Source organism: Haematobia irritans, chromosome 4 (genome assembly GCF_050003625.1).
Source record: "Haematobia irritans isolate KBUSLIRL chromosome 4, ASM5000362v1, whole genome shotgun sequence".
Taxonomy (NCBI): Eukaryota; Metazoa; Arthropoda; class Insecta; order Diptera; family Muscidae; genus Haematobia; species Haematobia irritans.
In genome coordinates, this window is record NC_134400.1 from 106,975 (window position 1) to 131,677 (window position 24,703).

At 34.9% G+C, this 24,703-nt stretch overlaps 1 protein-coding gene across 4 annotated transcripts in view; it reads right to left on the minus strand.

Annotated features, from left to right (window-relative positions):
- Sox21b (SRY-box transcription factor sox21b) overlaps positions 1-24,703 on the minus strand; it is a 152,467-nt gene that overhangs the window by 1,960 nt on the left and 125,804 nt on the right. For 3 of the 4 annotated variants that reach the window (XM_075305459.1, XM_075305457.1, XM_075305456.1), the window contains 5 exons: positions 22,809-23,599; positions 22,575-22,738; positions 5,463-5,529; positions 4,066-4,193; positions 3,237-3,331 (listed from right to left, as the gene is read on the minus strand). In XM_075305459.1, coding sequence (XP_075161574.1) covers positions 3,237-3,331; positions 4,066-4,193; positions 5,463-5,529; positions 22,575-22,738; positions 22,809-23,515 — 1,161 coding nt within the window. In that variant the 5' untranslated portion in view covers positions 23,516-23,599. Of the gene's footprint in view, positions 1-3,236; positions 3,332-4,065; positions 4,194-5,462; positions 5,530-22,574; positions 22,739-22,808; positions 23,600-23,664; positions 23,800-24,703 lie in introns of those variants that run through there. The other variant, XM_075305458.1, reaches the window with a different exon arrangement.

Here is a 24,703-nt window from a genome sequence, read left to right on the forward strand (position 1 = left end):
ATTGTTAGCACTGGAAGCCAAATCTAATGGCGTTTTTTGTCTTGTAAAATACATACGTGCACTTTTTTGCATTTTGCATGGAATATCACCTTTTTAGGTTCTTTTGTAAAAAAGGGCAGCAGTTCGAAAAGGTTTCGGGCATTCTAAGCACTGCCGCCAAACGAGAGTGCTGTGATTGCCTTAAAAAGCAGAGTTGCATATGCTGTTGAAGGTGAATTGAAAAAGAATTTTGTCCTCACTTTCGTTTCATTTGTTTTTTAATACTATGTTCCCACTCACTCCTTTTCCTCATTCATTTTTCCAAAATATTTCACAGTTCACATCGTTGCGATGTTTAGTTTGACAGTTGCCATGGAAACTCGAAATTCCCATTTGTTCTAAATTCATATATATCCAAAGTTTGTTCAAATAGCCGCGACCGCAAAGGAAAAAAAATTAGGTTATCACATCCCTATGTTCTTCAAAGCCTTTGTTTATTCCTTTTTTCTATGAAATATATTTCAATAATTTGACATATATTTTGGAAAGAGTATGTTTATACATTCTAAAACTGATGTGTTTTTGAGGAAAACTTGTGTTTTGAAATTGTTTTGTTTTTTGTATGGGGAAAACGACTCGTTTTCTTATAAAGGTAAAACCCCAAAACATGCCTGGTGAGAACCCCATAGAAGACTCTGCCGTTTATTTCTCAGTCAATGAAAAATATATATGTATTTTTATAAATTCTATCGACTACGATTGTTGCAATTTCTAGTTTGAACATTCTAGCAGTTACAATGCTCCTTTTTTAGATAAATCACTTTGGAAATTTTCAATGCTCTCCACCATTCTATTATTTTTTTCTTTGTCAGAAAAATTGTTTTTATGAAACAAAAAATTAAAAAAAATTTAAACAATTTTAAAAATACTTACTTTCCTCAATATACGAAAAAATACTTTCCTCAAAATACGAACATAAAGTCCTAAATATTATCAGGATAAAACTTTCAAATATTTACCAAGATTTATGTGAAGATGTTAATTTTTTTCTAGAATTTGAAACTCACTTTTATTTTGTTATTATTTTTTTCTTTGTCAGAAAAATTGTTTTTATGAAACAAAAAATTAAAAAAAATTTAAACAATTTTAAAAATACTTACTTTCCTCAATATACGAAAAAATACTTTCCTCAAAATACGAACATAAAGTCCTAAATATTATCAGGATAAAACTTTCAAATATTTACCAAGATTTATGTGAAGATGTTAATTTTTTTCTAGAATTTGAAACTCACTTTTATTTTGTTATTAGATTTTCATCCTAATTCAAATTGTAGAAAACCTAGATTTAAAGATGCTATGTTGCATTTTACGCGGCGTCCATGACTCAGAATAGGAACCTATCCTCGTGGGTGCAATATTTTTGGGATTTTAGCCGACTTAAAACACACACGCAATGTCTTTATAAATTCTATGATTCAGTACCATTTTGTTGTATAAAGTACGATATGGGCTAATAATGTTTCCTATTACAGTTTTCATCCCTGACCTGGCTTCGCAGCTTGTTTGTGTTTTTTTTTTGGTATCCTCAATTAAAATTCGAAACAGATTGGGAATTGTTACTACAAGCAAATATTGTGATTGTAGTAATCAATTGTTTTGATAAACGAATAATAATCGTCAATGAACTCTGGTGTTCGTTAAACGACATTACTGCCACAGTTCTGACGGTGTGACTACCAACCATAAACTTATGTTTATAGAGGAGGGCTAAAATGCAATGCAACATTTCGTATTTTACCTGCGACTCATTGAGAACGCCCAGAAACCAAAATTGAATGTTTCAACACCACCCCTAAGCATCAGTCGAGTTGGCATCCATCAACGCAACGTATAATGTTTTGTCGTCTTATGAAGACATTATTGTTATCCTGCATGCCACTCTTGTCCAACAAAGATGAGTGACAGTCATGGCTTTTAATAACTCGCTAATGAATACATTGCACCATGCTAACAAGGTTGTTACTCCGAGGTATTTGGTGAGTAAGCGAGTATCAGGTTAGGTTGGGTTTAGCAAAAGATAAACTGTGGTGCTGCAAAAAACACGCTTCCTTTTGCTAAAAAGGCGGGACATTTGGCAAAAGCTGGTGCTTATCCTTATAACTATTACGAAGCTGGCAAACGATATGATATGTGAGGGTGTTACACCAGCTCAAGTTGTTTGAAAGGAGTCTGTCTACCGCTTAGGAGCTCTAATTACTCCTCCATGTGTGTTTGGTAACAGAGCGTGATGTTTATACCATGCCATTACATAAGGAACGGCATTTGACTTTGGGCTTTCTTGAGTGTACAACCTTAGTTAATTTTTCACGGTTTGGCTATGAATGGTGCTGAATTCGTTCTCTTTGAAATGCAGCTGGCATCCACTCCCAAACTGTCGCCTCAACAGTGTGACAAAAACAGGCAATGACTCCTGCACAATGTGTAAATCCAACAACGACGGAGCCTTCAAATCGGAGTGCTTGTATCACTTGGATGACTGTAAGGAGGATGATGTCGGTACCCAGATCCACAAGCCTACACGCTTGCTTGCAGGCGCACTTGAATATCTCACATATATAGGGGTTTTCTTCCCAAGCATTCTTTCCCGAAGCTTGGATAGATGTGTGTGAGCATTTTAAATGGTTATAATTGGAAAATTACAAGGTGTTACCCAGCTCAATGAGTAGCTAAACACTCTCGTTAGCTGTTGTGAACAGGATGACTCGTGGAAAAGCAGTTGATCAGCACTTGAAGGATAAGAAGCCATAACTAAAAAACATGTTTGGCCCTCTGTCACTACCACGGCTTGCACTTGAAGTGGGCGTTCACCAGAGGAGTGGGAAATTATGTTATTAAACAATCGTCGGAATAATTTGCAGGTGTGTTAAGCATAGCCCACAAATCGACGGACACATGTATATCAAAGCAGACAGAAGGAAACATAAATGCCATGTCGAAAATGTTTCATTTGGTGATCGATCGAACGTAAAAGAGTTGTGGGCTGTGGGGCATTTGCTGCATTCCAATGGTTTGCTACCGTTTAGCGTTTCTCCCTCCTGCGATAAGGTCAAAGATTCGAGAGTAGCACAAAAGCAATTAAACATTTCCTCATCCATAAGCGCCTCACCGAACCTATCCAGTGAGTACCATCTCATTCCGTAGTGTACTTGCGTTAATTGGTGGTTAACCCTTTTAACTATTTTTGCTCTCACTCACCTGGGATGTTGGTGGATTCGTTTGCGTCAGATGACTGCCCAAATGATAAGCTGCTGCGGCTGCTGGTCCCGGCGCAAAGTAACTCGGTGTTATGCCTGCAAGAAAGAATAAAAAGCGAAGATATTCAATAGAGTATATCGCCCAGATCAACTGGGGGAGTGGATCGCAAACAAAATTATTGTGTCAGCAAATTGGTTCTCCAGACAACAATTACGGACCGAATGGTGGACAGGTATATTCAGACACTTGTAAGTATTTGGCTCTCAAAACGCTGACCTCATCTAATTGTGATTGTGATTCAGCTCTTTCGGCTATTGCCAGCCAACTATTCCTGGATCCCTCTAAGACCATTGTTTGAAAATGCTTTTGTTCGAAACCAACTATCAATTATTACGTGTCTGCCAATACACATCCAAATCTGTCATGTCTATACAGTTGGGTTGGCTTTTGTCCCATACAAAGTTGGAGACAGCTAAGAAAGTGTCCAACAATAACAACGGAAGTTTCAAAATTTCCACCGTGCATCACAACCCTTTCCTTTAGTTAGTGGTCGTAAAAGATAATGCTAATTACACCACCCTGTCCACCCTGTCTCCGAATAAGAAGAGCTAAGCTAGTCATTCAGCCAACTACATTTGAAGATTGTGTGTATTCCTCTCTTGGCATTTGGTTTCGTGCTAAGGAACTATTTGTTCATCATGTTTCAATATTAGTTAGTTGACCTCTAAATCACATACCCTTCCAAGAGCTTCGAAAGCACAAATAAGATTCTTTCACCCTATTGCTGTGACATCATTTTGCTTGTGGAGCTAAATGGTGGGTAACATACCTGCTCGTAAGGCCTCAACTGGAACGGAAGGATATGGCATTGGATATGGATATCCATCCCTTCGTAGAGCTTTAGGTTTTCTTCTGGGGCGGTATTTGTAGTCTGGGTGTTCCTTCATGTGCATTGCTCTGAAATTTAAAACAATTATTACAGCATAATAATTTAGAAAAAAAGTGAATTAATTTTCTGAAACGAGACTTAGGGTATGGTTACACTAGGCAACTATTTGCAGAAAATGATTGTCAAATTTTTCTGAAGCACTTTTTGTAAAATGCCCCTATTGCGATGTAACCACACAGATGAAAAAGACTGTGTTTCATATGTTTGGCTATAAACATTATATGTTTGGAACACAAATTTTTAAACACAATATTTTTGAGTGCAAGCATATAATGTTCATAAACTAGCATAACATGTTTGGGACATATATGTTAATATGTTAGAACATATTATGTTTGGGACATAAAATGTTTGTAAATATAATATGCTTGGATGCAAACATATATTAATTTAGAAATAGCCTATAAACATATATGTGTTTAGTAGCTTGGAGCGCTATTTAACAGGGAGCGATATTGAATTAAGTTGGTGGTTGTTGCTTGTTATTACAAAATTAACATTTTATTTTTCCTTGGTCAATTGATCAGCTACTTCTTTGATCCTTACAAACTGTGTGGTCCGCTGTTCGAATCCCCGTCCGGCAAAAGGTAAAATTAAAATAAAAAAAATCATACAATTGAATAATTTCTTCTACAATGTTTGTATTACAGAAAAAGGTGCTAAGAACTAAAAAATCTCGTGGAAGTGAGAAAGATGTGGGGGAATATACAATTGGGCAGAAACAAAATTTTGAGCATTCAGGTCGAAAACCTATGTTGTTAGCATCTATATTACCTGTTTATTTTCATAATTCATTATGATTGTAAATATATAAATAAATAAATAAAATTTTGAGCACAATATTGTTTGGGAGAATTTTTTTAAGCATATAACATTTTTGGGTGCAAAATGCTTCCAAACATATTATATGTTCACATAATAACAAATTGTTTTTTGGAAGACATTATTGAATTTGGATGCAAAAATACAAAATGCTTGGAACTTAGACTCCCAAACATATATTGTTTAGACCAATATGCTTTCAAACATATTATATATTGGAAGAGATCAAACATATAAATGTTTGGGCAATACCCAAAAATATATATGCTTGAAGCAAAATATGTTTGGGAGTATATGTTACAGAAGCGATTTTTTGTGAGCGTGCAATATGAGCTAAAAATGTTTGGTGTTTTGACTTTGGCGACGAATTCTTTTTTGATTGCTATCAAATATTTGCCCAGTTTGACCATACCCTTAGACCAGCGAAGTTTATTTGCCTTTAAAAAATTACATACCGAAGTCGTTTGGCCTCATCAATAAATGGACGTTTTTCATCTTCCGTAAGAAGTTTCCACTCAGCACCTGCGAAATATAAAGAAAAAATTTAAATGAGAAATGTTTCCAAAAGAATAAACTAAAAAAGAATGAGATCATACGAAGTTCTAGATGGCGCATTTTTGATAAAATTTACAATTTTTACGTAATTCTGAACAATTTTGTGGGAAACACGAATTTAGTAAATTTGTATGCTTCATTTGTGTATACTTTTTTCCACTTTTCAAGGAAACTCGAGAAAACAAAAATGATTTATTGTTCAAATTGAAGACAATCTATTTTGCGCTAGCCATTTGAATCTCACTTCCTAACAATATGTTACCGATTCGACCAAGGAAGAATATTCAAAAGCTGAGCCACATTCGCAGTATATATAGAACACTTCAATAGTTGACTATTCAAAATTCAAGAGGATTTACAACAATCATTCACAATGAAACTTTGATTATAGAAGAATGTGCAGCCAATGCCATTGTTATATTGGAGTCAATGTTTGGCTGGTTGTTCATTCCATTGTTTTTGAAAGATATCTGTCACAAACCCCATTGAGGGTATCCCTCCACTACACCGAAAGAATTTTTTTCGTAAAAAGAACGAAAAATTTCGTTAAAAGTACGAAATTTGTCATTGTTTTACAACCAAAGAAACTTTTCATTAAAAGTACGAAATATTTCGTACTTTCTACGAAGAAAAGTTCTTCCAAAATTTTCGTAGTTTGTACGAAAAAAATCGTACTTTTTATGAAGAATCTTCGTAATTTTTATGAAAAATCTTCGTACTTTTTATGAAACAATTTTGTTCTTTTTATGAAAATGTTTCGTACTTTTTATGAAAAATTTTCGTACTTTTTGTGAAAAACTTTCGTACTTTTTTTTCAAAAATGTTTGAACTTTTAGAAAAAAATTTATAGTCGAAAGTGCATTTGGTTATAGTTACAAGTGTGAAAAATGACATCACTACTTTGCATCTTAAGTTTTTGAATAATTTTTTGTTTTATTGCTTCACTTTTATTCATAGCGCGCTATCACCCAAATGAGAAGTAGCATAGACTTGCATAAAAAATAGAATAAAGTAATACACTCAAGCACATTATAAAAGACAATTTAATGCCGCGAACGGAAATTTTACAACTTCAATGAAACTTCTTCGTTATTTCTAAGAAAATGTTTCGTACTTTTTATGAAGAAATTTTAACGCAGAATGTTTCGTAAAATATTCGTAAAAACTTCTTCACAAAATTCATGAAATTTGAAGAAAGTTTCGTTAAAAGTACGAACTTTTTACGAAGAAAAGTTAATGTAGAATATTTCGTAGAACTTTCGTATATTCGTAAAATGTTCTTCGTAAAATTTACGAAAATGAATGAAAATTTCGTTATTTTAATGAAGAATTCACGAAGAATAGTTACTGAAGAATTCTTCTTAAAATTAAGGAAGAGAATTCTTTCGGTGTACTGTAAGTCTTGTTCTGGGGTTGACCCTTACTAGAATGACGATTGCAGTATTAAAAGACGACTATGGAACTATGATTCGCCAAAGATAGCAAAGAATTCAGTTAGGGATGTGTTTAAGCAATGCATAAACTACTTTTGGTAATGCAAATTGCAATATGCAACATATTCTAATTTTATAATTTCGTTAAACACCGGATTGCATCATCGAGCTTTGTGTGAAGAAATTCTAATATTATAAAAATCATCCGTTATTGTTACCGAAATTAATAACAGATTCGACGACGAATGCACGCAGAGCAATAAACAAATAACATCTGGCAAAGTCTGGCTGATAATATTTTCTCAAACAAGATGATGAGCAATATTTGGCGTATGTCCTCACAACAAAATGAACAAACTGCCCATGATAATGCCGTGGCACTATACAGAAGACGGCTCATTACAAAATGACGCAATATTCAACTTTTTGACTCAAAATTACTTATCCCAGCCGAAAGTATTCGATGGGAGGAGAAAAGTAATTTCTGGATTTTGCTAAATATGTTATATAGTAACATCGACTGATTTTGTTAAGCTAGAAAGGTAGTTACTCAGATATTTGGGACAAATATTCATGACCCGCAATATTACCTGATCATTTTAACGTTAAGATCGGCAATCGAGCCGGAATAAGTCCCTAGTTTTTCGGTTTCTGAACGGACTTCTGCCTGTTGATTTTCTTCATTACACTATCTTATAATATTTCCAATAGAAACTAGTGGGGTTTGGCCTTGTTGTATCTAAACTCCAGTAACAAATCGCAAGGAATGGGCTTTGAATCATGACTTGTACGAGGATTCTTCGTTTACAATATTTGCAGTGACGGTGTTTGTTGGCATTTTCAATAAAGTGTGGGCGGATTGTTGGATATGGCCAATACGAGTATGACATCAAAAGGATGTGTCAGGAATATAATCGGAAATATGTCACTTTGCTTATTGTCGCCAAAAGAGCAATAGCTCACTCTACGACAACAAGTGAGAGGCATTTCTTAAGTAATTGTAATGAACAAACATCCTTCCATGTGAGGCCCCAAATAGACGTTTGGATTGTACAACTGGACGCGACACTTGAACAAAAGATGGTACAATGGATGCCATAAAGGTCTCATAAAGGAAACAAAAGTGATGTGTGTGTTGTCTTAATAGCATTTACGATGTGATATAATGTAAATAAAACAAACCCTCCTCAATCACATCCTTATTGGCACAATAAGATGAGTACTGTCGATTTAATAGGAGGACTGGGCCAACATTTAGATAAATCACAGATGTATGTACTTATTCAGGTAAATATTCCCCAGGATTCCTAACACTGACCGTTCGTTTATTCATTCAAATTAAGTGTACAGTCCTCATTGTAGACAAGAAGGTGGAGGAGAACTGCTGAAAAACACCCCATTGTACTTCAAATATTCCTTTTGGAATTGCAATGTTTGATTGATCGGATGAAATATGGATTTCGTTGCTTTACAATAAAAGTTCATCATGTCGCAAAGCCGAAGAGAAACTCCAGAGACCGACATGGCCAGCAAAATCACTCGTTATTACACAAATCTAGTGCGGCAACAAAGAGCTGAATAACCCGCTTTCATTCTGCCAGATACACCTGTCAATTGCACGATGCCTTCCTTATAACCCAAGAATAGTAAACAATACAGAGTTGTCGCAACAATGGAAGCCAGTCCGTGAAACCACCCAACCCCCACCCTAGCACGTTGTCATTCACCAACACTGTTGCTGAAAAAGAAAACAATAATCGAAAAATCAAAATAAAGGTAGGAAGAAACCCAAACAATCACCGAGGAAAACAGACCATCGATGGGTATTAACTAAAACTCAACTTTCAATTGAATTCTAATCAATTGTTCCATGTTTCGTTGCCATTCAACTCTGCTTGTTTTCAGTCCATTGTACGTACGCTTTTCATTGTGAAACTTTGTTGTACACTCATATCTCGTTCAATTATCCTCCCAAGCTAAATGAAGTCCATTCCAATGCCCCAAGACATATGGCAAATTCCACCCACATCCAAATATTCATAACTGAGTAAGGGAGGAATATTGTGAACTCACTCTGCAATATAACTCTGTAATGTGTATCTGGGAACCCTTATTTGCAGTTATTATCTCATCGAGCAGTTTAAAACGACTTCTCTCTTAAGTGAATTGTTAAGTCGGTTAGCCGATTTAGATATTCAAGGGCGGTTCGGAAACTTCTTAGCCTATCTATGAAAGATAATAGTTAGTTTTTCAAAAATATTTTTATTTTTCAATATAATCTCCTGAAACTTCAATACACTTAGTCCAACGCCTTTCTAGCAATTATATTCCTTGATTAAAACAGTTTTCCTCAAGGTCTTCAAAATAGTGGTTTACAACTGTAATTGCATCTTCATTTGAGGTAAAACGCTTGCCAGCAAGGATTGTTTTAGATTTGGAAACAAGTCACTGGGAGCTAAGCCAGGAGAATAAGGTGGGTGGTCAAGCAACTCGTACTTTAATTCATTCATTTTAGCCATTGTTAAAACACTCTTGTGCGCTGGTGCGTTGTCTTGATGAAAATTTTTTTTTTTTGTGTTGTAAGCCAGGACGTTTTTCTCGAATTTGTACATTTTATTGATCCAAAAGGTTGCAATAGTACTCTGAATTTATTGTTTTTCCCTTTTGCAGATAGTCAATCAATAAAATACCTTTGAAGTTCCAAAACCGTTGCCATAACCTTACCAGCCGATTGAATTGTTTTTGCCTACTTTGGGGCACTTCCTCCAGCTTCAGCCCATTGTTTGGATTGTTTTTTTGTCTCTGGAATATAGTGGTGGATCCATGTCTCATCAAACAGTTTGGATTGTTTTTTTTTTTGGCTCTGGAGTATAGTGGTGGATCCATGTCTCATCAAACAGTTATGAAACGACGCTTAAAATCCATTTTATTTCGCTTAAAACGATCCAAACTAGCTTGAGAAATGTTCATTCTTATGCGTTTTTGATCGACTGTTAACAAATGCGGCACCCATCTTGCAGAAAGCTTTTTCATCTGTAGTTCTTCATGCAAAATTAAATGGACTCGATCATTTGAGATGCCCATTATATTAGCAATTTCACGCACTTTTATTTGTCGATCATTTAATATCATCTCATGCGCTTTGGCTACAATTTCTGTTGTTGTTGCTGTTTTTGGACGTCCACTACGTGGTTCATCTTCAATGCTTGTACGACCACGTTTAAATTCAGCAACCCAATTTTTTTACTGTTGCATATGAAGGAGCACTTTCACCTAACACATTCACCATATCATTATGAATTTCTTATCCTATGTAAATATTTAATGACAGCACGCATTTCTAATTTTTCCATTGTAAAAAATTGCGGATGCGTCTTTTTTGTACACCTGTTTCTATATGAAGGAGTTGCCAGATCGAAACAAAATTTAACATGTGTTCATAACAGAGATGGAAGTTTCCAAAACACTTAACTTTTTTCTGTTTATACCGCGTTTTTTGTGCTAGGCTAAGACGTTTCCGAACCGCCCTCGTATCCACAAATCAGGTGCACATAATAGTAGCTGGGTTTCGTAATATGTGTACTTAATTCAATATAATTTGCAGAGACAATCATTGGAATCGTTGGACTAAAGACTAAAAAATCGTAAGAGATCTTTGTTTTTTTTCAGGACTAGGTTAGGATAGGTTATAACGGCAAACACATGTGGTGAGCTGCTGCCCGTTTCTATATAAAGTTAAATGACAAAGGAGTATCTTTATATAGTTGTGTCTTCAAGGTACGTCATGAAAGCACTTAGAGAGCTTTGAAGCCATCAGAAATAAGAGAACAGGACAATATTTAATTGTGGGCCAATTCTCTTATAAATTTAAGTTTTGCGTACTTAATTCTACGAAACAAAGTTTCATTTATTATTTTTTTAGATATTTTCTTCATGTGCTATCAGAGTTCCGTAAATCATGTGAACGACAACTTTAATTTCAAAATTTGGACTCTACAACAAGTAGATATTATGCTATGTTTCAAGAAAAAAGTCTTTAGAACAAAGTGATGAAAAAATATCCCATTTTTGAAAAAAGTAACCAAATTTAACGACGATTTCATTAATTTTGGACCTTAGTCCAAAAAATTTTTCTTTCCTCTGAAGTCAAATCGCTTAACAATAAAAACAAAACGTCTTCATTGGAAAGTTTGTCGACTTTTAGACAAGGAAAAATCTTTAATGCTAAAAAAAATTCGGATTCGTTTTTAGAACATGAAATCTTTGACCTAACAACAACATTTTTTCAGTGTATATATTATTATATAATATTTTTGTTTCGAGGCTTCTGACGTATGGTAAAATACGTCACTGCTTTAGATGTACCATCTCTGGGTATGACGTAGTCGTCTCTACCAGACTTTACTCTCCTCATTTGGACAGTGTATTTTGGGTATATTGGGTAAAAGTTTGTTTAACTTTACAATTGCAAGGCATTTTCAAAGAAAAATTCTTTGATTTTGTAAATAGTATTGAATTAAAGCGAGGTAAGCGATAGCTTATTAGGAAGTTGCCGATATTCATTAACTTCTCATATATTCCTGACAAATACTTTTTTCATACTTTATATTAAGCTATTGAAGTAAGATCTCACAAGGGCAACTATTGCTGGAATAAAGCTGTAATGACTGTGCGTTTTTAAGGGATCAGAGATGACTACCATCACAAACCATAATATTAAGGACCAGGTACCTTTAATGTTTAGCCTTAAGTGTAAAGTTTATCCAGAGTTTTGGACTTATGCGTCGGTGTATTTAATTAATCACAAATGTTGAACTTAATGAAGGTAAAACAAAACAATAACAACGAATAAACAAAGTTTAACCCAGCTAGACTATAATTAATGACAGTTGCAATCGCAACATTACCGTCGAGTGTCGAGTGGCAAAAGCTCTAAAGAGAACAGAACTCGATTAAAATTTTTTGAAGTACCCTTAACATTCTTTCAGCTTCGGTAGGAGTTGTTGAAATGGAATGTCAGATGGTTTTTTATTTGCCTCGCACCGCCATTTTTTGTACTGGATCTGTGCCTTGTCTCACATCCATTCATTTGAAGTTTTTTTTTTTATGATTGTAGCTTTTGTTGTGGTTGGGCCACTACAATATGTGTTTATGGTGTGAGCAGATTGTTTATTTTTTCTTCTTTTTTTGTATATTTCAATTTTGGAGTGAATAAAATAATGAGCCTTTTACGAGCAAGTCCCTTTGTTGTAAAGGGGAGGAGATTTTGTTAATGTTACAAACATAACGACGCTTCAAGTGTAAAACTTTGACATTGTAATAATGCAGCAATGGCTCTTAGCCAGGAAGGCTTTTATGGAAAATGGATTTGGCCCTATGACCGAATACCTATACACATAACATATAGAAGCGTGGACAATGAATGAATGTGCTAGACGATTGAAATCCCTTGCAATAGGGCGAAATTGTGCAATACGTCCATGCACATTATGGAGGACTAATATTTGGTATAAAAATTTACTACACCTAATCTCATATCCTAAGTGTCAGTTTTCAACTATATGTATGTATTTTGGGGGTATATATTTTCTTTGATATGAGGTAACAACACTGAAAAAAATATTGTGTGAGACCAAAGATTTCATGTCCTAAAAATACGAATGCGTTTTTGCTTAGCATAGAAGACGCATTTCTCTCATATAAAGTTTTTTTCTTATCCGAAAGACGATGAACTTCTCTATAAAGTCATTTTTTTTTTCCTTATAATTAAGTGATTCAAAAAAATGGGTATCTTAAAATGATATTAAGTTTTTTCCTTATCTGAAAGACAATGAACTTCTCTATAAAGTAATTTTCTCCTTATAATTAAGTGATTCAAATTAAAAATGGGTATCTTAAAATGATAGAAAATTTTGTTTGGCTAAGGTCAACTTGTCTTTAATAATTGTGAAAAGTTCTTCAAAATTAAAGAAATAGTCTTTAAATTTGTTGTCCTTTTGCATCTTGACAACAAAGCAAAAAAGCTTTTAAAAATAGGAGACGTCTTTCAACACTTTATTTTAAATACGATTTTTACTTGAAACATAGCCTAATTTCTACTTGAAGTCGAGTCGAAATTGGAAAATTTACGTTGTCGTTAACGTTTTTTTAAAGAACATTAATTGCGCATGAAGAAAAAAACAGAAAAAACGAATAAATTAAAGTTTGCTGCCTAGAATCAAGTACGCAAAACTTAAAATTAAAAGACAATTCTGTCTTATCCTTACTTCAATTCTCCGCTTCTTTGGCTCGGAATCAATACCAAAATCATTAGAGTAAAGACAAAATCTTTAGAACCGGGTATGCTTTTTTCAGTGAATACAGCCGATATACGATGGAAATTTGACATGGATCAAAAAAACATATAGAAAAAAGTTTTTAAAGTAACCTTATTAGTGAATATGAGTTTTTATCGTTATGGACCATTTTATTTGAGAGTGACGTTTGAATCCATATACGTGCTTTATAGACGAGAACTTGTTTTAGTCCCGTCTGGAGTAAAACTGTAGAGCTAACCACCTCCTACAAATTCGTTGCAGTTTAACCCACTACTTCTTGCATGCAAGACGAATGTCAGCTATGACGGAGTAGTTTCCAAAAGTTTCAAATAGAATATAAAATGTCATACGCTGGGAGAACTAAACTGTTACGAAAATATGTTCAACATTGCAGTTTCCAAAAGTTGCAAATAGAATATAAAATGTCATACGCTGGGAGAACTAAACTGTTACACGCAAAGAAAAAAACGTTTGGAAAACGTGTACCGAAAAAGTTTTTCTTTAGTTAGAGTTTTTTGAATTTCTTCGAAAATTTTAAATTTTTATCACCAAAAAAATTCTTTTTTTACAAAATTTTTATTTTTTCAATAAAAAAAATTATTTTTGAACCAACAACATAGTCCATTTCGTTTATATCAAGCACTGTTCTTTTCTGACTTTAAGTCTATCTGACTTTAATAAGACACATTTTACAGTTCATAGTAAAAATTTAATATAGTATGCAATGTTGAACATATTTTCGTAATTTTCCGAACATATCTTGAATATATGTAAAAAAACAAAAAAAAACTTTTCGGTGTTCGGTCGAAGCAGGGATCGAACCCACGAGCCTTGGCATGAAAGGTGGACGCAGCAACCACTGCTCCACGGTGCCCAACTAGATGTATGTTTCTTTAAATAAAGTTTGTTTAATCGGCTCGTGGGCGCCGCAAGCTATGCTATATAAATATAACTTATATGTATAATTGTCTATTGATGACAATAACAGCTACATAGCTCAGTGGATAGTATGTTGGCTTACAAATTGTATGGTCCGCGGTTCGATTCTCTCTAAAATTTCGTTTGGCAGGAAAGAATTATTTTTTTGCGTGTAGTTCTTTACTTTATGAAGAATGCCACCATTTATTTGGTAATTTGGTTGTGGATAGATGACATTGTCGATTTTTTGGGACATAATGGCATAAGTATGGTTATTGCTAAGAGTCTGAACTGTTAGTTCTTCAATTAATGAAAAATTAATTTTAGACCGAACATAGTTTGGAAGTTTCTTTTTGCGGTAAACGTATTTTTTTTTTTTTGAAGAAATCATATAATTTTTATGATAAACGTTGACGTCTTTTACAGGATGTAAAACCAATTTATTGTAATAATTTCTCACGTCCACATGATTTATATTTCAAATGAAATAACTCCCAAATTTGTCATAGTGAAATAATTCCCCAATGTGGATTTTGGAAGTTATTTCATTTTCTTCAATTTTAAAATAATTCATAAAAGTACGCTCAGTTTTTGAAGCTTGAAGCGATGATGATATAAAATGAATTACGAATTTATAAACGGGTGTAGAAAAAATAGTGAATTACCCTACGTTGTGGATCAAAAAACGATTTGTCAACAGAAATCTGTATACATTGGTGTACAAAAATATGAGTGCAAGATTAACCGTGTGAAGCGAGAGTGACCTTATTGGTAGATGGAAGGCTAATATGTTATGGTACACACTAGAGCTCGACCGAAGCATCGGCTTCGGCATTCGGCCAAAAGTCGATAATCGGCCACGAATCGGCCTTCGGCGTCAAGAGGCCGATTAACCGAAACCGAAGCTTTTTGAATAATTTATTTGATATTGATGTGTCCAACCTTAAAGCCTAACAGAGCTACATGAAAATGGCCGTAAGTCAGTTTATGATGATGATGAACATTTTTTTTAAATTTTTAGTTAAAATTTTTTTTCAAACAATCAATTGTTAATCCAAATAAAAATTCTAAGCCAATTCAGAATGTAATTGAAAATAGTTACCTTTTTTAATTAATAAATTAATTGAGTTTTGCAATCAACATCAATTAAATTTTTAATTGAATCAATTAACAAATTAATTGAAATTTGGCAATGAAATCAATTAATTTTTTAATCAAGAATTTTTTCTATGCCCAATTAAAACTGTGATTGATACTATCATTTTCGTGATTGAAGACATTTCAATTAAAAAATGAATTGGATCAATTAATTTCATGATTGAATCAGAAAAAAAATTTTTTGTGTGTACCCTTATTAATATCCATATAATAGTGGCCTATTTTTAAGGTATGTAACATTGTGTACTCTGGACACAACTTTGAGCAGAGCAATCAACTCGGAGTAACCAGTGATTTGGTTCTGGCGTTTAAGAAGTTACATTTCAGAGACGAAAGCAGTTGGATGTGGAAAATCTTACTAAATCTGCACGATTTTATCAATGTGTTCACACCACGAATATTCAATTACTGATATCCATAAAAAATTACAAAATATCTTTAATGCTGTCGAAATCAGGTACATAATAACCGAGAAAATAACAGGGTTGCAGCAACCATGTTACATGTTCACCGTAAAAAAAAATTTTTGCTCTAATAATCTGGGTGTGGATACATTTTGATGCAATAAATAGAGATTTTAGACAACAATTTTTATCTACTAATTACATACATTTAGCGTATTTAGAATAATTTGTACCACTATACCTATATGTAAATAAAAAAATATAATATTTAACGGTGAAGTAATTGATTTTTAAATATATTTTTAATTCGGTCATGAGTATTATTTAGGTTGGGCAACCTAACGATGAAGGTAGTCACAACCAATATCGTCGGCAGAGCCAACCAACACCATATGTGGTATTAGTTGTGTCGACCGAATCTTCCGGGTGGCATAACTGCCAACTGATAGTAGCTGCAACTGCCAAAAGGAGGTTGGCAATAAATTCGGTTGTCACAACCAATCTGTATTCTCTGTGTAGTATATTGAGGCATCTTTGGAAAGCCGTCATATTTCCCTGCCAGAAATGGAACCTTATTAAGAAATAAATGTATAAAAGAATAAAATGCCATCTGTTTAAATTGATTACAATCCAAACCAAACTACAGAGAAGTGGAAGACATACAATTCGGTGAATGCCAAAGCAAAAGATTTTTTAGTTTTTAGGGCGTACGAGAAACAGAAATTACGCTCCAAAAACTAAAAAAAAAAATCCCGCGAATTTTTTAATTTCTGTTTCTCGCACGCTCCAAAACTAAAAAATCTTTTACTCTTGCTTTCATCAAATTATATAGGATTATAACCAACCAAAGTCTTCAATTTCTTTGTAGTAGGGATCTTTTGCAGTAAACACGCGCCCAGAAAAAGTGACCACTTCTTTAGGTTAAAATGAACTCATTGTGAAGAAAGTTGAACTTCGTATAGCGCCAAAGACATTTTTATTTGTTTGTACGATGTGATTTTCGTAGAAATTAGGTAGAATGCATTCCATATATTAGTTTACATTTTCCCATATTTATGTACCAGTATACTACAGAACGAAAAAAATTTAACTGAATTGAATTCATATATGGAATGATTTTATTGAACTTTTTCATTCATTTGGACAAATTTTACATATTTGTGGTAAACCTTTTACTTCAAAATTAGAACTGCTTACCTTCGTTTTTAAAAACAGTTTTATTTATTTATATAGACATTTTTTCTTCAATAAAAGACATGTTTTATTAATATTTTAAATATATTTATTAAGGATTAACAGCACCGACTGACCTTGAAATATTATTTTATTATTCCACTATTTCCAATTTCCATGTAAAGTAATGCTTTTCTTCTTCTTGTTCCTTTCACTTTTAATAAGATGCTACGATTTTGTTCTCCTTTTACAATTTCAATACCTACAAATATAAAAAAAAACATAAACCAATTTTTTCACAAAAGGTTAGCGTCACTGTATGAATGTTACCTGATAATTGAAGATTCCAAAATGAAGACGAATGAAGGGGTTGTTATTCTGTTGCTGTTTTCTTTCTTTATACGCCATCACGAACATTGATAGACTTACTGTTTGTTATTTATGTTCAATAATTTTGAAAAAAAAGGAAAAATGATCTCACTAATTTAAAATAACAAATATGTTATTTGTTATTTATTATATTACTTTACTATATTACTTTTTAACAATCTCTCCGTATACCATAACAACGCGATTCCAACTAAAAAACAACCCACGCGCAAACATATCGATTACATCGATGACAGGTGTCGATTACAGGTAGATAAAAGAAATATAGGAAAATTTCCTATATTCTTACAAGTGTGTTTCCTTAAGTTTTGAAAGGATTGAATACTTCTTAGTACGAATGAACTAAAATATGTTTCTATGCCAAGTGTTATTCGTATGTATGATAAGCTTTCTATAATAAAGGAAGTCAGTATTATCGTTTTATAAGAAATTTTACTAAATGGGTTAATTGAGAAAGTGCGTAGTACTCTATAAGTACTCTACGAGATATCAAAAAGTGTCACATTTGCAGCGTAAAGCCATTCGTTCTTTTCGAAAATAATTATTTACTAAAATTCTTGTATTTTAATCATAAGACTTAAATCTTGGTGTACAAAATATCGCTTAAAAAATAATTGTAATTAATTATAAAAAAGAGCAGCGCTTAATATAAAAATACTAGAATAAAAACAATGTATCACATTTTTTGGTGCTAAAAATTTAACATTTTTGAATAAATACAAAAACTGTAACAAAAGAATAATGTTTGCGACACCCCGTTTACTTTTCTGCGTGAAGAATCTTTTCAATGGCACCAATTTGTTTAAGGATAGATGTCACTCTCGAAATTCACTTGAGACAAAAATCGATACCTATTTCAATTATGATTATAGTTCTCAATAGTAGCTAATATTTTATTGTTGTTGTGTGTTATAATATTAGCTTTATTGTTGTTGTCAATGCTGCTACTGTTTATTGTTATTGTTACCATTACATTTATTTTTTTTTTTATGAAAACAAAATCTATATATTGTGGTTTGTACGAATATTAATGCACACATACACACTTAGAGAAAAGTAAATAAGTTTATTTTGTGTTTTTTATGGAACGTCTGGCACAAATAATCAAAACATATTGTTGTTCTTTGTCATCCGGGCTGAAGTAGAAAGTTTCAAGGAAGAAATGGGCATTTTCCAATCATGTCATTGTTAGAAATCCACTCTCGAACCACAAAATTTTTAACGAGTGCTCTAGCAGTTGCGACTGACGATGATTCCTTCATACAGCCAGGCATTCTGCCATTGTTGCCTGCGAAGGACAACCTAATAAGTACAGTGAATGATGGGTACTTGACAGACACCCTTAGTTCTTTTCTGCGACCGGAAAGGAGAAAAATAACAAACTCTAAAATCCAATTGTTACTCTCGGATGTTGGATGTGGAAGCTTTTTGTTGAATTGGAAATGTTTCGAAAGCAGGCATTGTCGCTTCTATTCCCTTTTTGGATGAATGAATTGTGGGCTTGCCACGCAATATGCTTCCTAGTGACTCCTTCGCACTCGTTATGTTGTTGCGATTACAAATGACGAGAAATGCCACCGACGCCGCCGAGCCCACGGCGTATGAATGAGGCTGAAACGGTGATACTTGTGCCTCAAGAGCCTTTGTTCAAAATTTTGATTAGGAAATTAAATCATATTTATCTGAAGTGGTCTATCAACCGCAAAATAGAGAACGTATCCAATGTCGTTGCTTATGTTTGGTTTCGCACACACACACACACATACCCATGCAAACATGCATTACTAACAAGGCTTGGAATGAGTGTCTCGTGGCCCATTAGGGCCACATTTAATTTGTGTCAACCATTTTTGGTTGCTGTTTTGAAAGTCTTCACCACTCATTTGCGAAGAGTTGCCACTGTCCTTGGTTCCGTGGGGTTTGGGTGAGCTCGCAAGTTTCTTTACAGTCTGATGTTTTAAGGTTGCCATTGTTCGCATTTTGTTTGCCAGAGACGAATGTAAAACCTTTTAAGTTGGCCTTTGTTTTCCATTTTTAATTAATTTGCTGCTGGCTTGTCGTTGACTTTCTTTTGCAAAGTCACATTTTTCCAGGACAACTCTTTTTTTTATTTTTTGCTTTTCAAGCTTTGTTTCGACCCTTCATTGTTTTTGTTGCTACTGTCGCTGCCATTATAGTCTTTACAATGGAGAGAACACGGAACATAGGGCACACAAAAACAGCAGCCCAGTGCAGAATGACAGTATGTTTGTTGTATTCATCCATTGCATTCTTTTACCCTGCTGCGATGGTATCCTGCCACAATGCAAGTGGTGGTATAGGAGGACTGGGCGGCCAAACTCTAAGATGGAAATCATTTGATTCTCGGTGTTCTGTGGATTGGTTACTCCTACATTACAGCAGAATGTTTACACACTTAATGTTCGTGCACAACTGAGCATCAATTCATTCGTGATTAATTATAATTGCTGTTATTACCGTCTGCGTCCCCACCTCTGTTGACCCAGTCGTCATAGCTGGCTTCTTTGTTGTATTTTTATGGGGAAGTATAGAAATTCAAAAATTGCACAATTTAACAAAAATTCTCTACACGTATTTTTTAATACAAAAGTGACCCGATATAAAATCCCAACTACCTCGCGATGAAAATCTTTGGTTGAAATAATGCTTTATACTATCCATGCTAAATATTACCCGACGGTGGTTTTCCAACTACACCGAAAAAAGATTTGACCTAAAAGATTATGTAGCCTAATGTTTAGAACTAAAAATGTACCCAATATTGTAGTATCAAGATATTTGCAATATCCTCCTGGAAAAATGTTTAACAGCCATTTTGGTCACATATTTGGAATACGTTATATCAACGGGAGGGGGAAATTTTTGAAAAAATTATAAAATTATACCAAAACAGACACATTTTGTTGCCATAAAAATAAGTTAATTTCATTTCACATTGTTAGTATTTCACAGTAAAAATTAGCGTATTGTCACGGTTATTCTTGTTCGATGTTTTAGACCTTTCTCTAGAAATTTACTTTGGTATTTTGTATTCTTGATGTGAGTAGTTTTTATTTTCCATAGAATTGAGCCAAAAGAAATTCACTACATTGCGCAGAGTGATTATGACATCACTAATGCATAGAAATTTCACACAGCTTTTGGGGGAACTTACACACTTTCACAGTGAAATGCAAATGAGTTACATCAATTCAGGTGAATTGCGGCTAAATAAATGAAGATTGGATAGACAGTTTTGCATAATTAAGCCAAGGAAAACAAAGAATGACAGACAATAAGAATGCAAAGGAAGTTTTTGGATATATCTTCCAATTCAGCTATCAGTGTTGTGACAGTGATTTATTTTTTTGGGCCAAAAAATGCAAGATTGGCATTCCAGTTATTGTATAATAGAGTTCCCGAAGTGAATTAAGCAAAGAAATTTTCACAATATGGTTGCTTGAAGTTGTAGTCGTTGTACAGCTCATATGAATCATTTGCCTTTCCACACTAAAAGTTTCGTCTACGGAAATTGTGTCTACTTCCTCTAAAAGTCGTCCACTGTTTATTGTACAAATTTTAGATTTTTCTTCCAAATAACATTGCAACTACTGGTCTCCCGAGAACAGTACTAACCATGTAGCTTGCCACTGCTACCTCTACAGGATCCTCATGAATTTTGTTCCGAATAGTGTGCCACCATTTCTCTATTTGGCTGTTTTCTCGAATATCATAGTATGACGACCAGGTTCTTTTAACTGAAACCAAAGCATTTTTCAATATCATAACATTTCAGAGGGTAACCAAAATGAAATCAAACAATGCTACACGCATGTTATTACTATTAGCATAAGATTCGTGCTGAATCATGATGATGGTAAAAATGTTTCATGGTCCCCGTAAATACGTAATAGTAATAAAATCTATGTTATCGCTAGTAAGGCCGTTTTTTGGACTGCCTACTCTGAAAGAAGAGTTTTCTTGGGACGGAAAGAAATTTTCTTTATAAGCAAATAAAAAATATTAGAGACAATCGTTGCATCGCTTGACATAAATTCGGGTTTATGTTTTCGTAAAGAAACTACTTTATGAGAAAGGGGAATTTTGTTTCTCTGAAATTTCGTTCCAGAGGAATATATTTTTTCCGGCATGTATGTCTGAACACAGAACATCATCGATGGAGGAGATTGAAGAAAATTACAGCACTCTAATACACTGAGTGTACCAACTTCATGTCCTGTGTGAGCATTATATTTACACACAAATATAACCCAAATCCATGTAGGCTTTTTCTAAACGAATCTGTGTGTGTGTACATTGACATAAAAGAAAATTGTAAAGATGCAAGGAATCGTTATCTTTTGTTATGCTAAAAGGAAAAGTTACATTGATGGACGGAAAGAGAACGAGAAGCGGGTAGAATGAGAACGAGTATGTGAGAGTGGGGTGAGGGTGTAGGAAGTGTCGACGCCAAAAGCAAATAATAACATAGTTAATACAGTACGAAGGACACGTGTCACATGACGCACCAACAATGCTGACTCGAGTTGTTTGAGAGGAAACTATTGTTATGCGGATGGAAACGAAATTGAATTAAATTTTAAAGAGTCGTGATTGACAAAGTTGCGGTGGCACAATGAGCTTCGTCGAGAGGCACGCGGCCTCTATTTTCCCATTTCGATAAATCAGGGATTAAGTTTAGCAAACTACTTATCAATGCAACTGGTTAGGAGTTCAGGATCTTTTGTTCGTCGGTGGTTGGCAATGCACGACGACGATGACGAAGATGATTCGAAGCAGATTGCGTGAGGCGAGGCGTGAATGGCACAATCACCGCTGGCAGGCATCCACCCTTGGCTAGGCTGGATTAGCTAAAGCGTTGTCTCTGGTAACGCGGATGATTTTGTTTCTGTCTTTGTTTGACAGCTTTCGTCATCTTTGACACCCAGCAGTTGAACAATAGCTCGGCATGTGATCATGCCAAGTAATATTTTGCAAATAATAGAAAGCAATCATGGTTACATGTTTACCAGTTACCCAGTGTGGGCTTGAGTATTACTCGTCGTGGTGTCCATAGTCATCGGTTGACAGTGGGCTGATTAAATACCGATGTGGACACTTTGGTAGCAAACGTGTCAGTGATTAGGTTAAGAATCAGGGGAATGTTTGATGCCTGATATGGGGAAACATTTCCCATCTTAATAAGATTCGTGACTTACCCAAACGCTTCGATATTTCTGAATTGTGCATTTTCGGATTGTCCTGAGCTATTTTTCTGCGCTGCAAGCGGGACCACACCATGAATGCATTCATTGGACGTTTGATGTGTTCTTCGTTTTGTCGTTTCGTTGTATTCTGTATCATAAGACTGAAGAAGACGTCGCTGGAAATAGAGCAATAGGTAAGGGAGGCATAAAGCCAGAAGATGTAGGGTGGATCATTTCATTACTCACCTAGCACTGCCACCGCTGTTCATGAGGGACCCCATATTTTGATGCAGGTTGCTCATTTGGGACGACTGAGTAGTGTGGTGTAAATGCGCCGCTGCGGCAGCCATTGCTGACGAATTAGCCGAAGAAATCGCCGACGATGTCAATGATGATGACCCTGACGAAGACTCTCCCGGTATGTGGCTGTGTGTTATATTATTCTGTAGGTGTGCAGCTATGTGATCGCTTGGTCGTAACGGTAGACTTCTGGCAGATGGTGCCAGCGAGTGACTATGTACAGAGCCTGAACTATTATGATGCAATGATCCCGCACTCTGCAAATGTGACGAATGGTGAGCGTGGTGGAGTATGTAATTATGAGCGGGTGAGATCTGCTGATTGTTTTGTGATAGCGATGGACTACTACTAGCTACCGTATTACTGGGGCCAGATAAAGACGTGGACGGTGAACTGGAGTGTTGGCTTTGCAAGCCACAAAGTGAATTAAGTGAGATGCTGTTGTTGGTGGTGCCCTGTTGGACGCCCGATTGATTGTTGTGGTGGTGATGGTGATGCACCGCCGCTGCCAACTGTTCTATGTGGCTCCCAGTGGAAGAGCTGACTACGGGATTGTTTCCGAAGTGGTTGCCAAGCGTTTGCCCCGACGAAATAGAAAGTGGATGTGCTATCGATATCCCAGGCAATGATATTGATGGAATATGTTCCATCATTCTGTAGGCAGAAGCAAAGCAATGGCCTCAAACAATAAGCGTCCGCCTAGACTGCCCAATTCTTGGATTCCCTTCACGCCAACTCTGAAAAGAAATAGCAGAATTATTCAACATCAAAATATCATCAAGTTGGGAGTCAATGCACGCACTATCGCACCACCAAGCCAAATGGGAAGTAATTTGTCTCCCTAGTAGTCATCCATTCAAACTCATGCCAACAAGCTTTGATTTATCAGTTAGCCTCATTTACATAACAAAGCGACACCTTTTTCTGCTCGCACTAAGACTTCGGCTCATGAATCTATTGTCGCCTAATCGAAGGTGTTGCTTGACACACATTGGGAAGACTCTCCCTGTGGGCCAATCTCGGCCTAAACTGGCATTGATTTATACAGTCCCATTCTGGACTCAATGTGGTGTCTGTCAAACCTTTCAAAATATGTTGATAGCCAATGGGAATCAAATCGCCTCAAACCAAAACTGCTACAGCACATAAACAAAAATCAATGTGTTATCTTCAAAAGTCAAACAACAACCTCCATATTAATTATGATTAATTACCCATTCATAAGAAGATGATACCAGCTATATAGTGATGATCTCTTAACTAAGACAACAATTGCAAATACAGATAAAGTATGTGTCCCCTATTGATCCCGGACAAGTGAGCGATCCTCGATTGTCCCAAACCAGTGTCAAACAAAGCAGTTTGATTCGAACATTCTAATATAGTTTGAATGTTTTTATCCACAATTAAGTTTGATCATTGGACAAGATCAGCTCAATTGAAAGTGACATGAAAATATATTGGATATTTGCAATATAATTGTCTGAGTTCAAGAAAAAATATTCTTTACCTGATATCAACGGTTTAGGCGATATCAAATGGAGTACTGACTGTATAAGATCTTTAAGGATGAAAGCACTTTGTTGCATACTGTGATCAAAAATTTGAGAAAACAAATATGCTCACCACAAATATACATCTTTTCTGTAAACATCTGAGGATATAATAGGATGAAACTGGTTTGAACAGATTAGTTGTACACATTTTTGGTTGCCATGTTTTTATATTAAGGGTTGCCATGTTTTTTATAATAAAAATTCGAACACGTTTGATACAAAGCCTCGAATAATTGTTCTCCTGTTCAAATAGCTTGTTTTCTCTGCCTGTAGAAACACAAACTG